Below are 19113 nucleotides of genomic sequence, written 5' to 3'. Positions count from 1 at the left end.
CAGCACAACCCCTCATCCACGCTTCTAGGTTGATACAACAAAAAGAAAAGAAAAATAAAGTCCTAATTAGAGGGAGAGGAATAATTGTTTTTATCCAATTGCTGCCAGTTAGCACCAAAACATCATGTTAGACAACAAATTTGGCAGAAAAAGTAGTTCAATACGCAGTAATGCTATGTAGTAACTACTGTATTTACGAATTTAGCACCATAATATCACGATATATTGAAAACATTGACTACAAAAATGGCTTGGATTATCCAGAGGCTTGGATAAGTGAGGCTTGGATTAGTGAGACTCTACTGTATATTATTAGCATAGCACAATATAAGCATTAAAGTACTATATTGTACTATTGTTATTATTATTATTATTATTTTATTATGACACAGCAAACAAGATAGATATGCTGGATTTCATGTCACAAAACCACAAGTCGAACACTTCCCAAGTGTCTAGGACTGTGTGATGTATTTTCGGATGATGCGCGCAGATCCCAGCAGGGTGGCCTTTTGCAGGTGGCAGATCGTGATTTTGTCAATGTCTATTGTTTCCAAATGCCGGCTGAGATCTTTTGGCATGGCACCCAGTGTTGTTGTTGTTGTTCCCAAGTGTCTAGGACTGTGTGATGTATTTTCGGATGATGTGTGCAGATCCCAGTAGGGTGGCCTTTTGCAGTTGGCAGATCGTAATTTTGTCAATGTCTATTGTTTCCAAATGCTGGCTGAGATCTTTTGGCATGGCACCCAGTGTTGTTGTTGTTGTTCCCAAGTGTCTAGGACTGTGTGATGTATTTTCGGATGATGCCTGCAGATCCCAGTAGGGTGGCCTTTTGCAGTTGGCAGATCGTGATTTTGTCAATGTCTATTGTTTCCAAATGCCGGCTGAGATCTTTTGGCATGGCACCCAGTGTGCCCATCACCACCAGGACCACCTGCACTGGTTTCTGCCAGAGTATTATTATTATTATTATTATTATTATTATTATTATTATTATTATTATTATTATTATTATATTTTGGTGGGACTTTGTAATGCCAGAATATTTCTACAAGAATGCCACAACGGAGCCTCTTGTATATACAGTAGAGTCTCACTTATCCAACATAACCGGGCCGGCAGAATGTTGAATAAGCGAATATGTTGGATAATAAGGAGGCATTAAGGAAAAGCCTATTAAACATCAAATTAGGTTATGATTTTACAAATTAAGCACCAAAACATCATGTTAGACAACAAATTTGGCAGAAAAAGTAGTTCAATACGCAGTAATGCTATGTAGTAATTACTGTATTTACGAATTTAGCACCATAATATCACGATATATTGAAAACATTGACTACAAAAATGGCTTGGATTATCCAGAGGCTTGGATAAATGAGGCTTGGATTAGTGAGACTCTACTGTATATTATTAGCATAGCACAATATAAGCATTAAAGTACTATATTGTACTATTGTTATTATTATTATTTTATTATGACACAGTAAACAAGATAGATATGCTGGATTTTATATCACAAAATCACAAGTCGAACACTTCCCAAGTGTCTAGGACTGTGTGATGTATTTTCGGATGATGCGTGCAGATCCCAGTCGGGTGGCCTTTTGCAGTTGGCAGATTGTGATTTTGTCAATGTCTATTGTTTCCAAATGCCGGCTGAGATCTTTAGGCACGGCACCCAGTGTGCCCATCACCACCGGGACCACCTGCACTGGTTTCTGCCAGAGTCGTCGTCTTCTTCTTCTTCTTCTTCTTCTTCTTCTTCTTCTTCTTCTTCTTCTTCTTCTTCTTCTTCTTCTTCTTCTTATCATGGCACCCAGTGTTGTTGTTGTTGTTCCCAAGTGTCTAGGACTGTGTGATGTATTTTCTGATGATGTGTGCAGATCCCAATCGGGTGGCCTTTTGCAGTTGGCAGATTGTGATTTTGTCAATGTCTATTGTTTCCAAATGCCGGCTGAGATTTTTTGGCATGGCACCCAGTGTTGTTGTTGTTGTTGTTATATTTTGGTGGGACTTTGTAATGCCAGAATATTTCTACAAGAATGCCACAACGGAGCCTCTTGTATACACGTTTCTCTCGGTCACGCATTGCACACCGACATAGCTCATTCTAACCCAGGTGTGTCTCTAGCGTCAAGCAGAGCAGCAGATGTACCTTTTGGCCTTTCCGGCCTCAGCAAACATAGTGGAAGAAAATCCGAATTTGGCTCCAAATTACGTCGTCTGGAGGATGGATCTGGTTGGAACCGTAGGCGATGGTCATGTCCCAGGCATCGATGAAAGCCACGTCCAGACCCTTAAATATGTCCCGCAGGACGAGGTTCTGAGCAAAGCCATAGAAGTCCCCGAAGCGCTCAACATCTGAGTAGAAGTCCCGAGTGTTTTCTCCCTTGATGACCACTTTGGTCTGCGGGCTCCTCAGGAGAAGGCGCCGGATGGCCTCCCGTATGTTGACCATCCGCCGGATGAAGAGCTGGATGGGGAAGGGGCGGAAGTGCTGCCCCAAGGCCAGGACCAGCGCCGTGTTGGCGTCCCCGGCCAGGCGGTCGATCTCTCGGGCCACGTAGCTGTGGTCCGTCGTCGTGTAATCGTTGCCGGTGACCAGTGGGTGGTTGTGCTTGTTCCACTGCAGCTGGATGTTCCTGGCCAGGTCCAGCGCTACCAGGTTCCGGTGCTTGCCAAACCCGTGGGTGTCGAGGTATTGAAATGCTGCGATGGGAAGAGACACAAAATCAAGGTGAGCTTGGCGGGAGGGGAGGTCACAGGTAAAGGTTTGCCACTGACATTAAGTCTCGTTGTGTCCAACTCTGGGGGTTGGTGCTCATCTCCATTATTTATAGAGCCGGCATTGTGCATCATAACTTTATGACTAAATGGAGCGCTTTTACCTTCCCGCCGGAGCGGTACCTATTGATCTACTCACATTTGCATATACAAAAAAACCTGAGAAAACATTGACTCCAGTATAAGTCGAGGGTGGTAAATTTCAGAAATAAAAATACAGTAGAGTCTCACTAATCCAAGCTAAACGGGCCGGCAGAAGCTTGGATAAGCGAATATCTTGGATTATAAGGACTGATCAAGGAAAAGCCTATTAAACATCAAATTAGGTTATGATTTCACAAATTAAGCAACAAAACTTCATGTTATATAACAAATTTGACAGAAAAAGTAGTTCAATACGCAGTAATGTTATGTTGTAATTACTGTATTTACGAATTTAGCACCAAAATATCACGATATATTGGAAACATTGACTACAAAAATGGCTTGGATTATCCAGAGGCTTGGACAAGCGAGGCTTGGATTAGTGAGACTCTACTGTACTGTAGATACAAATAAAATTAGCTTATCCAAGCTTCTGCTGGTCCATTTAGCTTGGATAAGTGAGACTCAACTGTATTACATTTATTATTTTTCTCTATTATTGTTGCTACTACAGTAGAGTCTCACTTATCCAACATAAACGGGCCGACAGAACGTTGGATAAGCGAATCATAGAATCATAGAATAGTAGAGTTGGAAGAGACCTCATGGGCCATCTAGTCCAACCCCCCGCTAAGAAGCAGGAAATCGCATTCAAAGCACCCCCGACAGATGGCCATCCAGCCTCTGCTTAAAAGCTTCCAAAGAAGGAGCCTCCACCACAGTCCGGGGGAGAGAGTTCCACTGCCGAACAGCCCTCACAGTGAAGAAGTTCTTATGTTGGATAATAAGGAGGCATTAAGGAAAAGCCTATTAAACATCAAATTAGTTTATGATTTTACAAATTAAGCACCAAAACATCATGTTATACAACAAATTTGACAGAAAAAGTAGTTCAATACGCAGTAATGCTATGCAGTAATTACTGTATTTACGAATTTAGCACCAAAATATCATGATATATTGAAAACATTGACTACAAAAATGCGTTGGATAATCCAGAATGTTGGATAAGCGAGACTTGGATAAGTGAGACTCTACTGTCTTACATTTATTTTACTCTATTTTTATTGTTATTATTAATACATTTATAATGAATATATTGCACAACCTTTCCCTAGCCTAAAATGATGCATTTTAATATATTGGGTTTATGGTTCCCGTCCCCTTGATCTGGTCATGTAAGTGTTATTTATTGTTATAATTGTATTTTTTTACTTTGTTTAATAATGTGTTATGTTGTTATGTAATGTTATGTGTTGCTTTTATCACTGTAAACCACCCTGAGTCCCATCCGGGAGATAAGGCGGTATATAAAGAAAGTTTTATTTATTATTATTATTATTATTATTATTATTATTATTATTATTATTATTTCACGCTGATCTTATTATTATATTTAGTACTGTGGCGAAGTATGGTGGAAGGGCCTTGAGTCTACACTGCCATATAATCCAGTGCAAATTAGATAATCTGTGGAAGAAGCCTAAGTGAGGCCTAAATCTGCCTGTCCCCTAACTGAACCCTGGCTGTCCCTTGGCTGAGTTGGTTGCTAGGAGACCAAGTGGGCAGAGATTAGCCCTCTAAACTGGCAGCCATTGGATAAAAACAATTATTGCTCTCCCTCTAATTAGGACTTTATTTTGCTTTTCTTTTTGTTCTATCAACCTAGAGCCGTGGATGATGGGTTGTGTTGTCAAATTTCGAGGTTGGGGGGCCTGTAGTTTTGTTGTTTTGTGGGTCGCCGTGATGCCATCACTCATTTGTATATATAGATTTTACTCTATTTATTACTACATGTATTATTTTCCTGTATTATTTATTATTATTATTACATGTATTATTTTACTCTATTGTTATTAAAAGGATACATAAGCACATTGACATTGAAGAAGATGAGAATAATGATTTAATCAGAGTTGGACAGTCTTATCTTAAATTTGTGCTTTATGTAAATATTCAAAAACACGTAACCTACGGATGCCTCAATTAATGTAATTTTATTGGTACAGTAGAGTCTCACTTATCCAAGCCTCGCTTATCCAAGCATCTGGATAATCCAAGCCATTTTTGTAGTCAATGTTTTCAATATATCGTGATATCTTGGTGCTAAATTCGTAAATACAGGAATTACAACATAACTTTACTGCATATTGAACTACTTTTTCTGTCAAATTTGTTGTATAACATGAAGTTTTGGTGCTTAATTTGTAAAATCATAACCTAATTTGATGTTTAATAGGCTTTTCCTTAATCCCTCCTTATTATCCAAGATATTCGCTTATCCAAGCTTCTGCCGGCCCGTTTAGCTTGGATAAATGAGACTCTACTGTATCTGATTTTATTTCTGAAATTTACCACCCTCGGCTTATACTGGAGTCAATGTTTTCCCAGTTTTTTTGTGGTAAAATTAGGTGCCTCGGCTTATATTCGGGTCGGCTTATACTTGAGTATATACGGTACACAGAGAACACAATCCGAAGTCATCAAGAACTAAATGCAATGATTTAGGGAACGAGAAGCCAGGCGTGTGCCGTATCCTAGTGAAACGTACTGGGCGCTTTCCTGGTGAAGTACTCAATCCACTGCCGTGCTGTCGAGTCTCCCATCAGGTAGATTTGCTTCCCTTTCAGGCAAGTGTCCAACTGCCGCGTGAAATTGTCAAAGGCGGGGATGTCGCACAAAACGGGGTGCCATCGGTTCTGCCAGAAAAAGCCGCTGGGCGAAGGGGAGCCCATCCCGAGGGGGCATTTCTGGCTTTTTGGGGCTGCCTTGTTGCCTGGCAATAAGAAAAGCAAACACAAAGAAATGACACTCCTTGCAAAACTGGATTCACATTGCAAAAGCACTTTGCACCCCGTTAATTTATTGGAAAGGAAGAAGAAGAATTTTGCCCTTTGCAGCTCAGGCAAAAGCGAAACCAGGGGTCCCCAAACTAAGGCCCGGGGGCCGGATGTGGCCCATCGAAGCCATTTATCCGGCCCCCACGGCACAAGGGCAGAAGGGGGTTGGGCTAAATGACCCAAGAGGTCTCTTCTTCTCTTCCAACTCTTCTTCTTCTTCTTATTATTATTATTAACAACATTGAGGCCGGGTGGCCATCGGTCAGGGGTGCTTTGCTTGTGCTTTTGGTGCACAAAGGCAGAAGGGGGTTGGACTAAATGGCCCAAGCGGTCTCTTCCAACCCTCTTTATATTATTATTATTATTATTATTATTATTATTATTATTATTAACATTGAGGCTGGGTGGCCATCTGTCAGGGGTGCTTTGTTTGTGCTTTCGGTGCACAAAGGCAGAAGAGGATTGGACTAAATGGCCCTAGGGGTCTCTTCCAACCCATTATTATTATTATTATTATTATTATTATTATTATTATTATTATTAACAACATTGAGGCTGGGTGGCCATCTGTCAGGGGTGCTTTGTTTGTGCTTTCGGTGCACAAAGGCAGAAGGGGATTGGACTAAATGGCCCTAGGGGTCTCTTCCAACCCATTATTATTATTATTATTATTATTATTATTATTATTATTATTATTATTGTTATTAACATTGAGGCTGGGTGGCCATCTGTCAGGGGTGCTTTGTTTGTGCTTTCGGTGCACAAAGGCAGAAGGGGATTGGACTAAATGGCCCTAGGGGTCTCTTCCAACCCTTTATTATTATTATTATTATTATTATTATTATTAACATTGAGGCTGGGTGGCCATCTGTCAGGGGTGCTTTGGTTGTGCTTTTGGTGCACAAAGGCAGAAGGGGATTGGACTCTATGGCCCAAAGGGTCTCTTCCAACACTCTTTGTTGTTGTTGTTGTTGTTGTTGTTGCTCGGTGGCCAACTATAGTCCGGCCTTCCAATGGTCCAGAGGATCGTGAACTGGCCCCCTGTTTAAAAAGTTTGGGGACCCCTGAGCTAAACGGTTGCAGCATTCACTTCCGCAATTGCTCTAAACTGGTTTCAAAGTTTTTTTCCATCTGATAATTCGGCAAGAAAAGACGGGACAGAATATCTCCTTCCCAGTTGGTTCAGGCCAAAGCAAACGGCTGCATTCCTCGTTCATAATTTTTGCTATCTTAACTATGGATTAAATACAGATTCGGCTTGAAAATATTCTCAGTCGAAAGATAGAGATAAATCTAATGTTTTTCCCTTTCCTTGTCTGAAATGCGATTCTGATAAATACAAGGACCCCTTGTTTCAAGTTTGTCCCAACGAAACACAGAACGTTTGAGACTCACTTTTGCAAGGCTGAACGCGAATCGATCTCAACTTGTGAGGGATTTCAACTCCAATGTTGGACCTTCCATAAAAGAGAGAAAATAGGGTAAGGCACAAAAAGATATAGACTTAATACAAATAGACAAAACTTCCATTCCTAAGTACTCACTTATCCAACACTCGCTTATCCAACGTTCTGGATTATCCAATGTATTTTTGTAGTCAATGTTTTCAATATATCATGATATTTTGGTGCTAAATTCGTAAATACAGTAATTACTACATAGCATTACTGCATATTGAACTGCTTTTTCTGTCAAATTTGTTGTATAACATGATGTTTTGGTGCTTAATTTGTAAAATCATAACCTAATTTGATGTTTAATAGGCTTTTCCTCTCCTTATTATCCAACATATTCGCTTATCCAACATTCTGCCAGCCCGTTTATGTTGGATAAGTAAGACTCTACTGTATTACATTTATTATTTTACTCTATTATTGTTGTTACTTTTACATTTATTTTACTCTATTTTTATTATTATTAATACATTTATTATTTTACTCTATTTATTATTATTTTACTGCATTTATTATTATTATTATTATTATTATGACGCAGCAAACAAGATAGATATGCTGGATTTCGTATCACAAAATCACAAGTCGAACACTTCCCAAGTGTCTAGGATGTATTATTATTATTATTATTATTAACACAACAAGATGAGTCCACAGCAGATACTCTGCTGGCTGTTGTATTAGATCACACGTCGGACACTTCCCAAGTGTCTAGGACTATGTGATGTTACTGCATTTATTATTATCATTATTATTATTATTATTATTATTATTATTATTATTATTATTATGACACAGCAAACAAGATAGATATGCTGGATTTCGTATCACAAAATCACAAGTCGAACACTTCCCAAGTGTCTAGGATGTATTATTATTATTATTATTATTATTATTAACACAACAAAATGAGTCCACAGCAGATACTCTGCTGGCTGTTGTATTAGATCACACGTCGGACACTTCCCAAGTGTCTAGGACTGTGTGATGTTACTGCATTTATTATTATTATTATTATTATTATTATTATTATTATTATTATTATTATTATTATGACACAGCAAACAAGATAGATATGCTGGATTTCGTATCACAAAATCACAAGTCGAACACTTCCCAAGTGTCTAGGATGTATTATTATTATTATTATTAACACAACAAGATGAGTCCACAGCAGATACTCTGCTGGCTGTTGTATTGGATCACACGTCGGACACTTCTCAGGTGTCTAGGACTGTGTGATGTATCGGTGAATAATAATAATAATCATCATCATTACCATTATTATTTTATAATATAGTAGAGTCTCACTTATCCAACACTCGCTTATCCAACATTCTGGATAATCCAAGCCATTTTTGTAGTCAATGTTTTCAATATATCGTGATATATTTGGTGCTAAATTCGTAAATACAGTAATTACTACATAGCATTACTGCATATTGAACTACTTTTTCTGTCAAATTTGTTGTATAACATGATGTTTTGGTGCTTCATTTGTAAAATCATAACCTAATTTGATGTTTAATAGGCTTTTCCTTAATCCCTCCTTATTATCCAACATATTGGGGCCGGGCTGTGGCGCAACTAGCTAGTAACCAGCTGCTATAAATCACTACTGACCGAGAGGTCATGAGTTCGAAGCCCGGGTCGGGTTAAGCCTCCGACCATAAAAAAAAAATTAAAAAAAATAGCCCCGGCTTGCTGTTGACCTAGCAGCCCCGAAAGACAGTTGAATCTGTCAATTAGGGAAATTTAGGGACGCTTTATGCGGGAGGCTAATTTAACTAATCTACAACACCATAAAACTGCTCACGAGGAAAAGAAGAGGAAGAACAGCCACCAATGGACGGTGAAGCAACAGCTCCCCCTGTGGCCGGAAATCGTGAAGCTGGAAGATGTTAAAAAATGCCTCTGTGTCTGTCTAAAAACTGAATGTTGTTTGTCTATTGGCATTGAATGTTTGCCATATATGTGTTCATTGTAATCCGCCCTGAGTCCCCTTCGGGGTGAGAAAGAAGGGCGGGATATAAATACTGTAAATAAATAAATAAATAAATAAATATTCGCTTATCCAACATTCTACCAGCCCGTTTATGTTGGATAAGTGAGACTCTACGGTATTATTATTAACACAACAAGATGAGTCCACAGCAGATACTCTGCTGGCTGTTGTATTAGATCACACGTCGGACACTTCCCAAGTGTCTAGGACTGTGTGATGTATTGGTGAATAATAATAATAATAATCATAATCATAATAATAATCATTACCATTATTATTTTATAATAATAATATTAATAATAATACAGTAGAGTCTCACTTATCCAACATTCACTTATCCAACGTTCTGGATTATCCAACGCGTTTTTGTAGTCAATGTTTTCAATATAACGTGATATTTTTGTGCTAATTTTGTAAATACAGTAATTACAACATAACATTACTGTGTATTGAACTACTTTTTCTGTCAAATGTGTTGTATAACATGATGTCTGGGGCTTAATTTGTAAAATCATAACCTAATTTGATGTTTAATAGGCTTTTTCTTAATCTCTCCTTATTATCCAACATATTCACTTATCCAATGTTCTGCCGGCCCGTTTATGTTGGATAAGTGAGACTCTACGGTATTATTATTAACACAACAAGATGAGTCCACAGCAGATACTCTGCTGGCTGTTGTATTAGATCACACGTCGGACACTTCCCAAGTGTCTAGGACTGTGTGATGTATTGGTGAATAATAATAATAATCATAATCATAATAATCATTACCATTATTATTTTATAATAATAATAATAATAATAATAATAATAATAATAATAATAATAATACAAAGGCTGGGTAGGATCTTGATGGGAGCCCAATACCTCTGTAAAAGACTCCGCTCCAAGTCAGTGAGGTAGGAGACATTGGTGTTGTAGGACCTGAGACGGATGAAGGCCTCACAGGAGACCTTCTTGTGCTTGAGACAGTAGAAGGCCTCTTGGTCACGTCGGTCTAGATATTCGCACAGCTCTGCGTTTGCCGTCCTTTCCAAGGAGCATTCGGCTGAAACCATGTCCGTTCCATTCAAGAAGGTGCCCACGAAGGCGATTTTGTCGTAGCCTCTTTTCCTCGCCGCCCAGAGTGCCGAGACCCCTTCGCTGGGGTGGAAGAGCGAGAGCGAGACCTTCACCTCCCCTTCCCAGAATAAGGGGAAGCGGACCAAGTACTTCCCGTTGCCAAAGTCTTGGATGTGCCCGGCGGCTCCGGCCTTGAGTTTCGGGGAGAAGACTCTGGCCCTCAAGAAGTCTCCTCCGTGGCTCTTCCTCCATCCCAAGCGGTCAAACACGTCCAGCCGGACCATCAACTGGTCTCCAAGACAGTAGGACGCCTTGGGGTTCACCAGGCTGGCTTTGCTCTTTGAGGCGCTGGAGGTTTTGTTGAGTCTGGCGAAGGTCAACCGGGGGAAGCGCCGGTCCAGTTTGGCCACTAACTCTTGGACTTCTTGCTCCTTGCGTGCCCTCTCCATCCAGGCCGGAATGAGGTCTTCTCCTGGAGCATCTTGGATGGAAAGATTCTCGTTTAAATAAGACCTGAACATCTATACCAGGCATGGGCAAACTTGGGTCCTCCAAGTGTTTTGGACTCCAACGCCCACCATTCCTAACAGCCGGTAGGCTGTTAGGAATGGTGGGCGTTGGAGTCCAAAACACTTGGAGGACCCAAGTTTGCCCATGCCTGGTCTATGCACATAATACAAGTGAAAAACCCATTAAAATTGCTTTGTTTGTGTTACTGATGATTTTCTTATATACAGTAGAGCAGGGGTCCTCAAACTTTTTAATCCGAGGGCCGGTCCACAATCCTTCAGACTGTGGAGGGGCCGGATTATCATTTGAAAAAAAAAAATACAAACAAATTCCGATGCACACTGCACATGTCTTATTTGTAGTGCAAAAACAACAACAACAACAAGAACAATGAAAGAACAATACAATATTTAAAAATAAAAACAATTTTAACTCAACATACATTTATCAGGATTTCAATGGGAAGTGTGGTCCTGCTTCTGGCCAGTGAGATAGTCAAGTTAATTAGGGTTGTTGTTGTTGTTGTTGTTGTTGTTGTTGTGTGCCTTCAAGTCATTTCAGACTTTGGGCGAGCCTAAGTGTAAAATGTATTTATTTATTATTTAATTATTTACTGAATTTATTTACTACATTTGTATCACACCCTTCTCACCCCAAAGGGGACTCAGAGTGGCTTACAAATTATATGTACATATAATATATTATATTATTAGCATAGCACAATATTAGCATTATATATTACTATATTGAACTATACTGTAATATTATTAGTAATATTATATGTAATATAGAATATATAATTAATATTATTATATGGTATTATTATTAGTGTTATATTGTATTACGTTATAATATTGTCAATATTATATGTATATACAATATATTATATTATAAAACTGAGGGCGGGGGCCAGGTAAATGACCTCGGAGGGCCGCATCCGGCCCCCGGGCCTTAGTTTGGGGACCCCTGCAGTACAGTCTCACTAATCCAAGCTAAACTGGCCGGCAGAAGCTTGGATAAGCGAATATCTTGGATAATAAGGAAGGATTAAGGAAAAGCCTATTAAACATCAAATTAGGTTATGGGTTTACAAATTAAGCACCAAAACATCATGTTATACAACAAATTTGACAGAAAAAGTAGTTCAATATGCAATAATGTTATGTTGTAATTACTGTATTTACGAATTTAGCACCAAAATATCACAATATATTGAAAACATTGACTACAAAAATGGCTTGGATAATCCAGAAGCTTGGATAAGCGAGACTCTACTGTATTACTAGCTGTGCCCGGCCACGCGTTGCTGTGGCGTTGTCTGGTGGTGTTGGTGAGAAATTGTTGAGGTAGTGGTGGTATTCCTTCTACCAAGCACTCCTGACAGATGGCCATCCAGCCTCTACATAACAATGATGATGAAGAAGATGATGATGATGATAATAATAATAATAATAATAATAATAATACAGTAGAGTCAAACTTATCCAACATAAACAGGGCAGCAGAACGTTGGATAAGTGAATATGTTGGATAATGAGGAGGGATTAAGGAAAAACCTATTAAACATCAAATTAGGTTATGATTTTACAAATTAAGCACCAAAAAATCATGTTATACAACAAATTTGACAGAAAAAGTAGTTCAATACGCAGTAATGTTATTTTGTAATTACTGTATTTACGAATTTAGCACCAAAATATCACAATATATTGAAAACATTGACTACAAAAATGGCTTGGATTATCCAGAAGCTTGGATAAGCGAGGCTTGGATAAGTGAGACTCTACTGTATTACTAGCTGTGCCCGGCCACGCGTTGCTGTGGCGTTGTCTGGTGTGTTGGTGAGAAATTGTTGAGGTAGTGGTGGTATTCCTTCTACCAAGCACTCCTGACAGATGGCCATCCAGCCTCTACATAACAATGATGATGAAGATGATGATGATGATAATAATAATAATAATACAGTAGAGTCAAACTTATCCAAACTTATCCAACATAAACTTATCCATAAACCATCCAGCCTCTACATAACAATGATGATGAAGATGATGATGATGATAATAATAATAATAATACAGTAGAGTCAAACTTATCCAAACTTATCCAACATAAACTTATCCATAAACCATCCAGCCTCTACATAACAATGATGATGAAGATGATGATGATGATAATAATAATAATAATAATACAGTAGAGTCAAACTTAACCAAACTTATCCAACATAAACAGGCCAGCAGAACGTTAGATAAGTGAATATGTTGGATAATATATGAATATATATAACATTAATATTAATAATATTATGTTGTAATACAATGTAATAATAATTATAATTCACTATTATAATTGTATATTTATATTACATGCAATATTACTAATAATATTGCAATATAGTTGTATAATATAATATATTGTATGTATATATACTTGTAAACCGCCCTGAGTCCCCTTCGGGGTGAGAAGGGCGGTATATAAATGTCGCAAATAAATAAATAATGAGGAGGGATTAAGGAAAAACCTATTAAACATCAAATTAGGTTATGGGTTTACAAATTAAGCACCAAAACATCATGTTATACAACAAATTTGACAGAAAAAGTAGTTCAATACACAGTAATGTTATGTTGTAATTACTGTATTTACGAATTTAGCACCAAAATATCACGATGTATTGAAAACATTGACGACAAAAATGCCTTGGATAATCCAGAACGTTGGATAAGCGAGTGTTGGATAAGTGAGAGACTACTGTAATAGTAACAGAAGCATAGAGCAACGCGTGGCCGGGCACACCTAGTAAGATTATAAATGGGTAATATAGTTGTATGGAAGGGCCTTGACTCTACACTGCCATATAATCTAGTTAAAATCAGATAATCTGTATCTTATAGGCAGTGTGGAAGAGGCCTGAGGCCTAACTCTGCCTGTCCCCTGGGCTGAGTAGGTTGCTAGGAGACCAAGTGGGCGGAGCTTAGCCCTCTAACTGGCAGCAATTGAATAAAAACAATTATTCCTTTCCCTCTAATTAGGACTTTATTTTTCTTTTCTTTTTGTTGTATCAACCTAGAGCCGTGGATGATGGGTTGTATTGTCAAATTTCGAGGTTGGGGGGCCTGTAGTTTTGTTGTTTTGTCCGGTGCCCTGATTCCATCACTCTTTTATATATAGAGAATTAAATATCGTGGAAATGCGACGGGACTATAAACTGTACTTCCTCAGGAAAAGAATGAGCACTGTTTGCAAGACACCTCTTTATTTTCTCCTCTGTGTTATTTGAAACAATACACTATGATTAAAGAAACTATAAAAGATTCTTACCTGAAACTGCAGTAATGCTGTCTCCTTCCACGTTGCCTCTGAGTCGGGGAGTTTCCTTGAGATGGGAAATAATAATAATAATAAAAGTAATCCTATATAAATATTGTAATAAATAAATAATAAATAATCCTAGATACTTGGGAAGTGTCCGGAATATGATCCAATACAACAGCCAGCAGAGTGTCTGCTGTGGACTCATCTTGTTGTGTTTCAAATAATAATAATAATAATTATTATTATTATTAATAAATACATACATACATCACACAGTCCTAAATGCTTGGGAAGTGTTCGACTTGTGTTTTTGTAATACGAAATCCAGCATATACATCTCGCTTGCTGTGTCATACTATGCTTTTGTTTCAGTAAATAATAATCATAATCATAATCATAACATTTGGAGTATTAAAAGAACTCTAAAATCAGGACAGTAAATAAAGAACAACATTATTATTATTATTATTATTATTATTATTATTATTATTATTATTATTATTATTAATACATACATAATAAATACATAATAATAATAATAATAATAATAATAATAATAATAATAATTTATAATAATAAATACATACATACATCACACAGTCCTAAATGCTTGGGAAGTGTTCGACTTGTGCTTTTGTAATACGAAATACAGCATATACATCTCGCTTGCTGTGTCATACTATGTTTTTGTTTCAGTAAATAATAATAATAATAATCATAATAATAACGTTTGGAGTATTAAAAGAACTCTAAAATCAGGACAGTAAATAAAGAACAACATTATTATTATTATTAATACATACATACATAATAAATACATTATTATTATTATTATTATTATTAATAATAATAAATACATACATACATCACACAGTCCTAAATGCTAAGTGTTCGACTTGTGCTTTTGTAATACGAAATCCAGCATATACATCTCGCTTGCTGTGTCATACTATGTTTTTATTTCAGTAAATAATAATAATAATAATAATCATAATCATAATCATAATCATAATAATAACGTTTCGAGTATTAAAAGAACTCTAAAATCAGGACAGTAAATAAAGAACAACATTATTATTATTATTATTAATACATACATAATAAATACATAATAATAATAATAATAATAATAATAATAATAATTATTATTATTATTATTATTAATAAATACATACATACATCACACAGTCCTAAATGCTTGGGAAGTGTTCGACTTGTGATTTTGTAATACGAAATCCAGCATATACATCTTGTTTATTGTGTCATACTGTTTTTTTTGTGTCAGTAAATAATAATAATAATAACAATAATAATGATTGAAGTACAGTAGAGTCTCACTTATCCAACATAAACGGGCTGGCAGAATGTTGGATAAGCGAATATGTTGGATAATAAGGAGGGATTAAGTAAAAGCCTATTAAACATCAAATTAGGTTATGATTTTACAAATGAAGCACCAAAACATCATGTTATACAACAAATTTGGCAGAAAAAGGAGTTCAATACGCAGTAATGCTATGTAGTAATTACTGTATTTATGAATTTAGCACCAAAATATCACTATATATTGAAAACATTGACTACAAAAATGCGTTGGATAATCCAGAACGTTGGATAAGCGAGTGTTGGATAAGTGAGACTCTACTGTATTAAAAAAACTCTAAAATCAGGACAGTAAATAAAGATCAACATTCAGAAAACAGGGGAATTCCAGACAGGAAACAATCAGGGCCAACTCACACCTCCCAACAAAGGATTTCCCCCCGGCAGGAAGCAACCAGGCTTTGAAGCTGCAAGGCCATTCAATGCTAGCCAATTCTAACATTCAAACTTGTCTCTAACAGACAAGAGTTCTTTCTCCCACCCTGGACATCATTCCACAGATATATAAATCTCACTTGCCCAGTTTGCAACAGACCTCACAACCTCTGAGGATGCCTGCCATAGATGTGGGAGAAACGTCAGGAGAGAATGCTTCCGCAACATGGCCATACAGCCCGGAAAACTCGCAGCAACCCATATTTATTTTTTGTCTCATAACTCTGCTTTCCTATTGTAGGGTCCTACCTTGATTTCGGTTCGATGGAAAGAGAAGCTGAGGATGACAACGGCTCCAAGGAAAAGACATACGAAAGTTGTCTTCTTCGAGGCACAGTCCATTCTCATCCTGCGGAAAACAACAAAATTGTCCCCTTTTGACATTTGGCGCGGGCAAGGAGCAAAACCTTGCGCCGGATCAAGACTTAAAACTGTTTTTTTTGTTTATAGGCTCAAAAGCTAATGACGTGGTTGTCTCTATCTGGCTCGAAGCCCAAGAGGAAACATTAATATATTTGGACAAGTCTTAACACCTTGGAAATCATGGATCGTATTTAATCTCCGTCTTGCTGAGTCCTGGGAGCTTTTCCAAAGATGATGATGATGATGAATAGATGGGATTCAGCTTTGGAGAGACATCTGATGTGTACCAATGGGTCTTAATAATAATAATAATAATAGTAATAATAATAATAATAATTTATTTATTTATTTGCTACATTTATATGACGCCCTTCTCACCCCGAAGGGGACTCAGAGCGGCTTACAAATTAAATTTACATACAATATTATATTAGTATAGTACAATACTGGTAACAAATTACTATATTGTACTGTATCAACATATTGTAATATTATTAGTAATATTACATGTAAAATATGATATATAATTAATATTATTATATTGTATTATTAGTACTATATCGTATTACAATATAATATTATGAATATTATATGTATATACAATATGTTATAATTATTACATATTATTGTAAATTATATTGTATATATATATTTACATATAAACACACACACATATATAACAATAATAACAAGAAAACCGCACTACAAACTAGAGCTGTACACAACAGCTGTACACAACAGTTGGCACAACAAAACATTGCATGGAAAGTTCCTTGACAAAATTGAAGGAAAAGCTGATAAGGAGAAGACCTGGCTCTGGCTCACGAATGGGACCCTGAAGAAGGAGACGGAAGGCCTGATCCTTGCAGCCCAGAAGCAAGCCGCCCCGAGTCCCCACGGGGAGATGGTGTCGGGGTATAAATAAAGTTTTATTATTATTATTATTATTATTAAGCCATCAGAACAAATGCAATTAAGGGCAAGATCGAAAAATCAGCTGATGACCCAAAATGTGGACTGTGCAAGGAAACCGACGAAACCATGGATCATATCCTCAGCTGCTGTAAGAAAATTGCACAGACAGACTACAAACAGAGGCACAACTATGTGGCCCAAATGATTCATTGGAACTTATGCCTCAAGTCCCACCTCCCAGCAGCAAAGAACTGGTGGGATCACAAACCTGCAAAAGTATTGAAAAATGAGCATGCAAAGATACTGTGGGACTTCCGAATCCAGACTGACAAACACACCAGACATCTCAGTTGTGGAAAAGAAAAAGGTTTGGATCATTGATGTCGCCATCCCAGGTGACAGTCACATTGACGAAAAACAAGAGGAAAAACTCAGGACCTCAAGATTGAACTTCAAAGACTCTGGCAGAAACCAGTGCAGGTGGTCCCGGTGGTGATGGGCACACTGGGTCATGTTATACAACGAATTTGACAGAAAAAGTAAATACAGTAGAGTCTCACTTATCCAACATAAACGGGCCGGCAGAACGTTGGATAAGCGAATATGTTGGATAATAAGGAGGGATTAGGGAAAAGCCTATTAAACATTAGGTTATGATTTTACAAATTAAGCATCAAAACATCATGTTATACAACAAATTTGACAGAAAAAGTAGTTTAATACGCAGTAATGCTATGTAGTAATTACTATATTTACAAATTTAGCACCAAAATATCACGATGTATTGAAAACATTGACTACAAAAATGCGTTGGATAATCCAGAACGTTGGATAAGCGACACTCTACTGTACAAATAAATAAAAGTAGTTCAATGCGCAGTAATGCTATGTAGTAATTACTGTATTTACGAATTTAGCACCAAAATATCACGATTGACTACATTGCTGCATTGTATGAGGGTTGAATGAAAACTAATGCCTCCACCTTCATTACGTGGGCTTGGATAATAATTTGATTAATAAATCAAACGCAAAAATAATCCGTAGAATGTGCTCTTTAACTACCACTATTTCCATATACTCACCAGACAATTGGATACGTTTCTGCCAACGATGAACAAGTTTTCTGAAGCCGTCACTGAGAAGTCAACACTCTGTTTCCGCAACCGGCGTCTCACAGTTCTCCCAATATCCGATAGCCAAGCAAAGCAATAATGTGACCCACGCCTTCTTGTGAAATGCTGATTGTGCTTGAAATTTCTCTCTGAGTGATATGATGATCATCCTGAATCAATCTGTCCACCTTTTGCTTGTGAAACTTGGTGGTTGCTGTCACAGGACGTCCAACTTGTCACGTAGGTCAGATCTTTAAATTTACTCACCCAACGACGCACAGGACTCACATCAACACCATCACGATAAACAGCTTGCATTCTCGAAAGAATCTCCTTTGGGGTGACACCTTCTGCTGTCAAGGATTCAATGACTGCACGTTGCTTAAACGCAGGGTTCCATACTTGGCACTTTAACAACACAACCGTTCAATGCTAAGGCTTCTCCGTCTGCGCAGGGTTCCATACTTCGTACTTTAACAACACAACCGTTCAATGCTAAGGCTTCTCCGTCTGCGCAGGGTTCCATACTTCGCACTTTAACAACACAACCGTTCAATGCTAAGGCTTCTCCGTCTGCGCAGGGTTCCATACTTCGCACTTTAATAACACAACCGTTCAATGCTAAGGCTTCTCCGTTTGCGCAGGGTTCCATACTTCGCACTTTAACAACACAACCGTTCAATGCTAAGGCTTCTCCGTCTGCGCAGGGTTCCATACTTCGCACTTTAACAACACAACCGTTCAATGCTAAGGCTTCTCCGTCTGCGCAGGGTTCCATACTT

General features: G+C 37.7%; 1 protein-coding gene and 1 long non-coding RNA gene across 2 annotated transcripts in view; one reads left to right on the top strand and one right to left on the bottom strand.

Annotated features, from left to right (window-relative positions):
* The window catches only part of LOC134294394 (uncharacterized), a 30532-nt gene extending 12083 nt beyond the window's left edge, over nucleotides 1-18449 (top strand). Inside the window, exons 3-4 of the long non-coding RNA XR_010001315.1 lie at nucleotides 2636-2740; nucleotides 16180-18449. This is a non-coding gene — a long non-coding RNA (uncharacterized LOC134294394). The remainder of the gene's footprint in view (nucleotides 1-2635; nucleotides 2741-16179) is intronic.
* On the bottom strand, nucleotides 1455-16322 carry LOC134294393 (NXPE family member 4-like). The gene is made up of 6 exons (XM_062965300.1): nucleotides 16188-16322; nucleotides 14127-14181; nucleotides 10101-10776; nucleotides 7167-7228; nucleotides 5483-5707; nucleotides 1455-2712 (listed from the first exon to the last, which is right to left on the bottom strand). The coding sequence occupies exons 1-6, from the start codon at nucleotides 16320-16322 to the stop codon at nucleotides 2177-2179; spliced, it is 1689 nt and encodes a 562-aa protein (XP_062821370.1). The 3' UTR covers nucleotides 1455-2176.
* Nucleotides 18450-19113: the final 664 nt, after the last annotated feature.

This window comes from Anolis carolinensis, unplaced genomic scaffold (assembly GCF_035594765.1).
Source record: "Anolis carolinensis isolate JA03-04 unplaced genomic scaffold, rAnoCar3.1.pri scaffold_14, whole genome shotgun sequence".
In the NCBI taxonomy this organism is placed as follows: Eukaryota; Metazoa; Chordata; class Lepidosauria; order Squamata; family Dactyloidae; genus Anolis; species Anolis carolinensis.
Note: the sequence above shows the minus strand (reverse complement) of the source record. Positions and strands in the feature narration are given on the sequence as shown.

Bases quoted from the DNA above. Each gene is read 5' to 3' on its own strand.
- LOC134294393 (XM_062965300.1), bottom strand. From the start codon at position 16,322: ATGTCAAAAGGGGACAATTTTGTTGTTTTCCGCAGGATGAGAATGGAC. The intron at 7,229-10,100 runs GTATTGGGCTCC...CTTTTATGGAAG, and splicing joins GAGCGGAGTCTTTTACAGAG to GTCCAACATTGGAGTTGAAA. The intron at 5,708-7,166 runs GTGAGTCTCAAA...TCTTATTGCCAG, and splicing joins TCGCGTTCAGCCTTGCAAAA to GCAACAAGGCAGCCCCAAAA.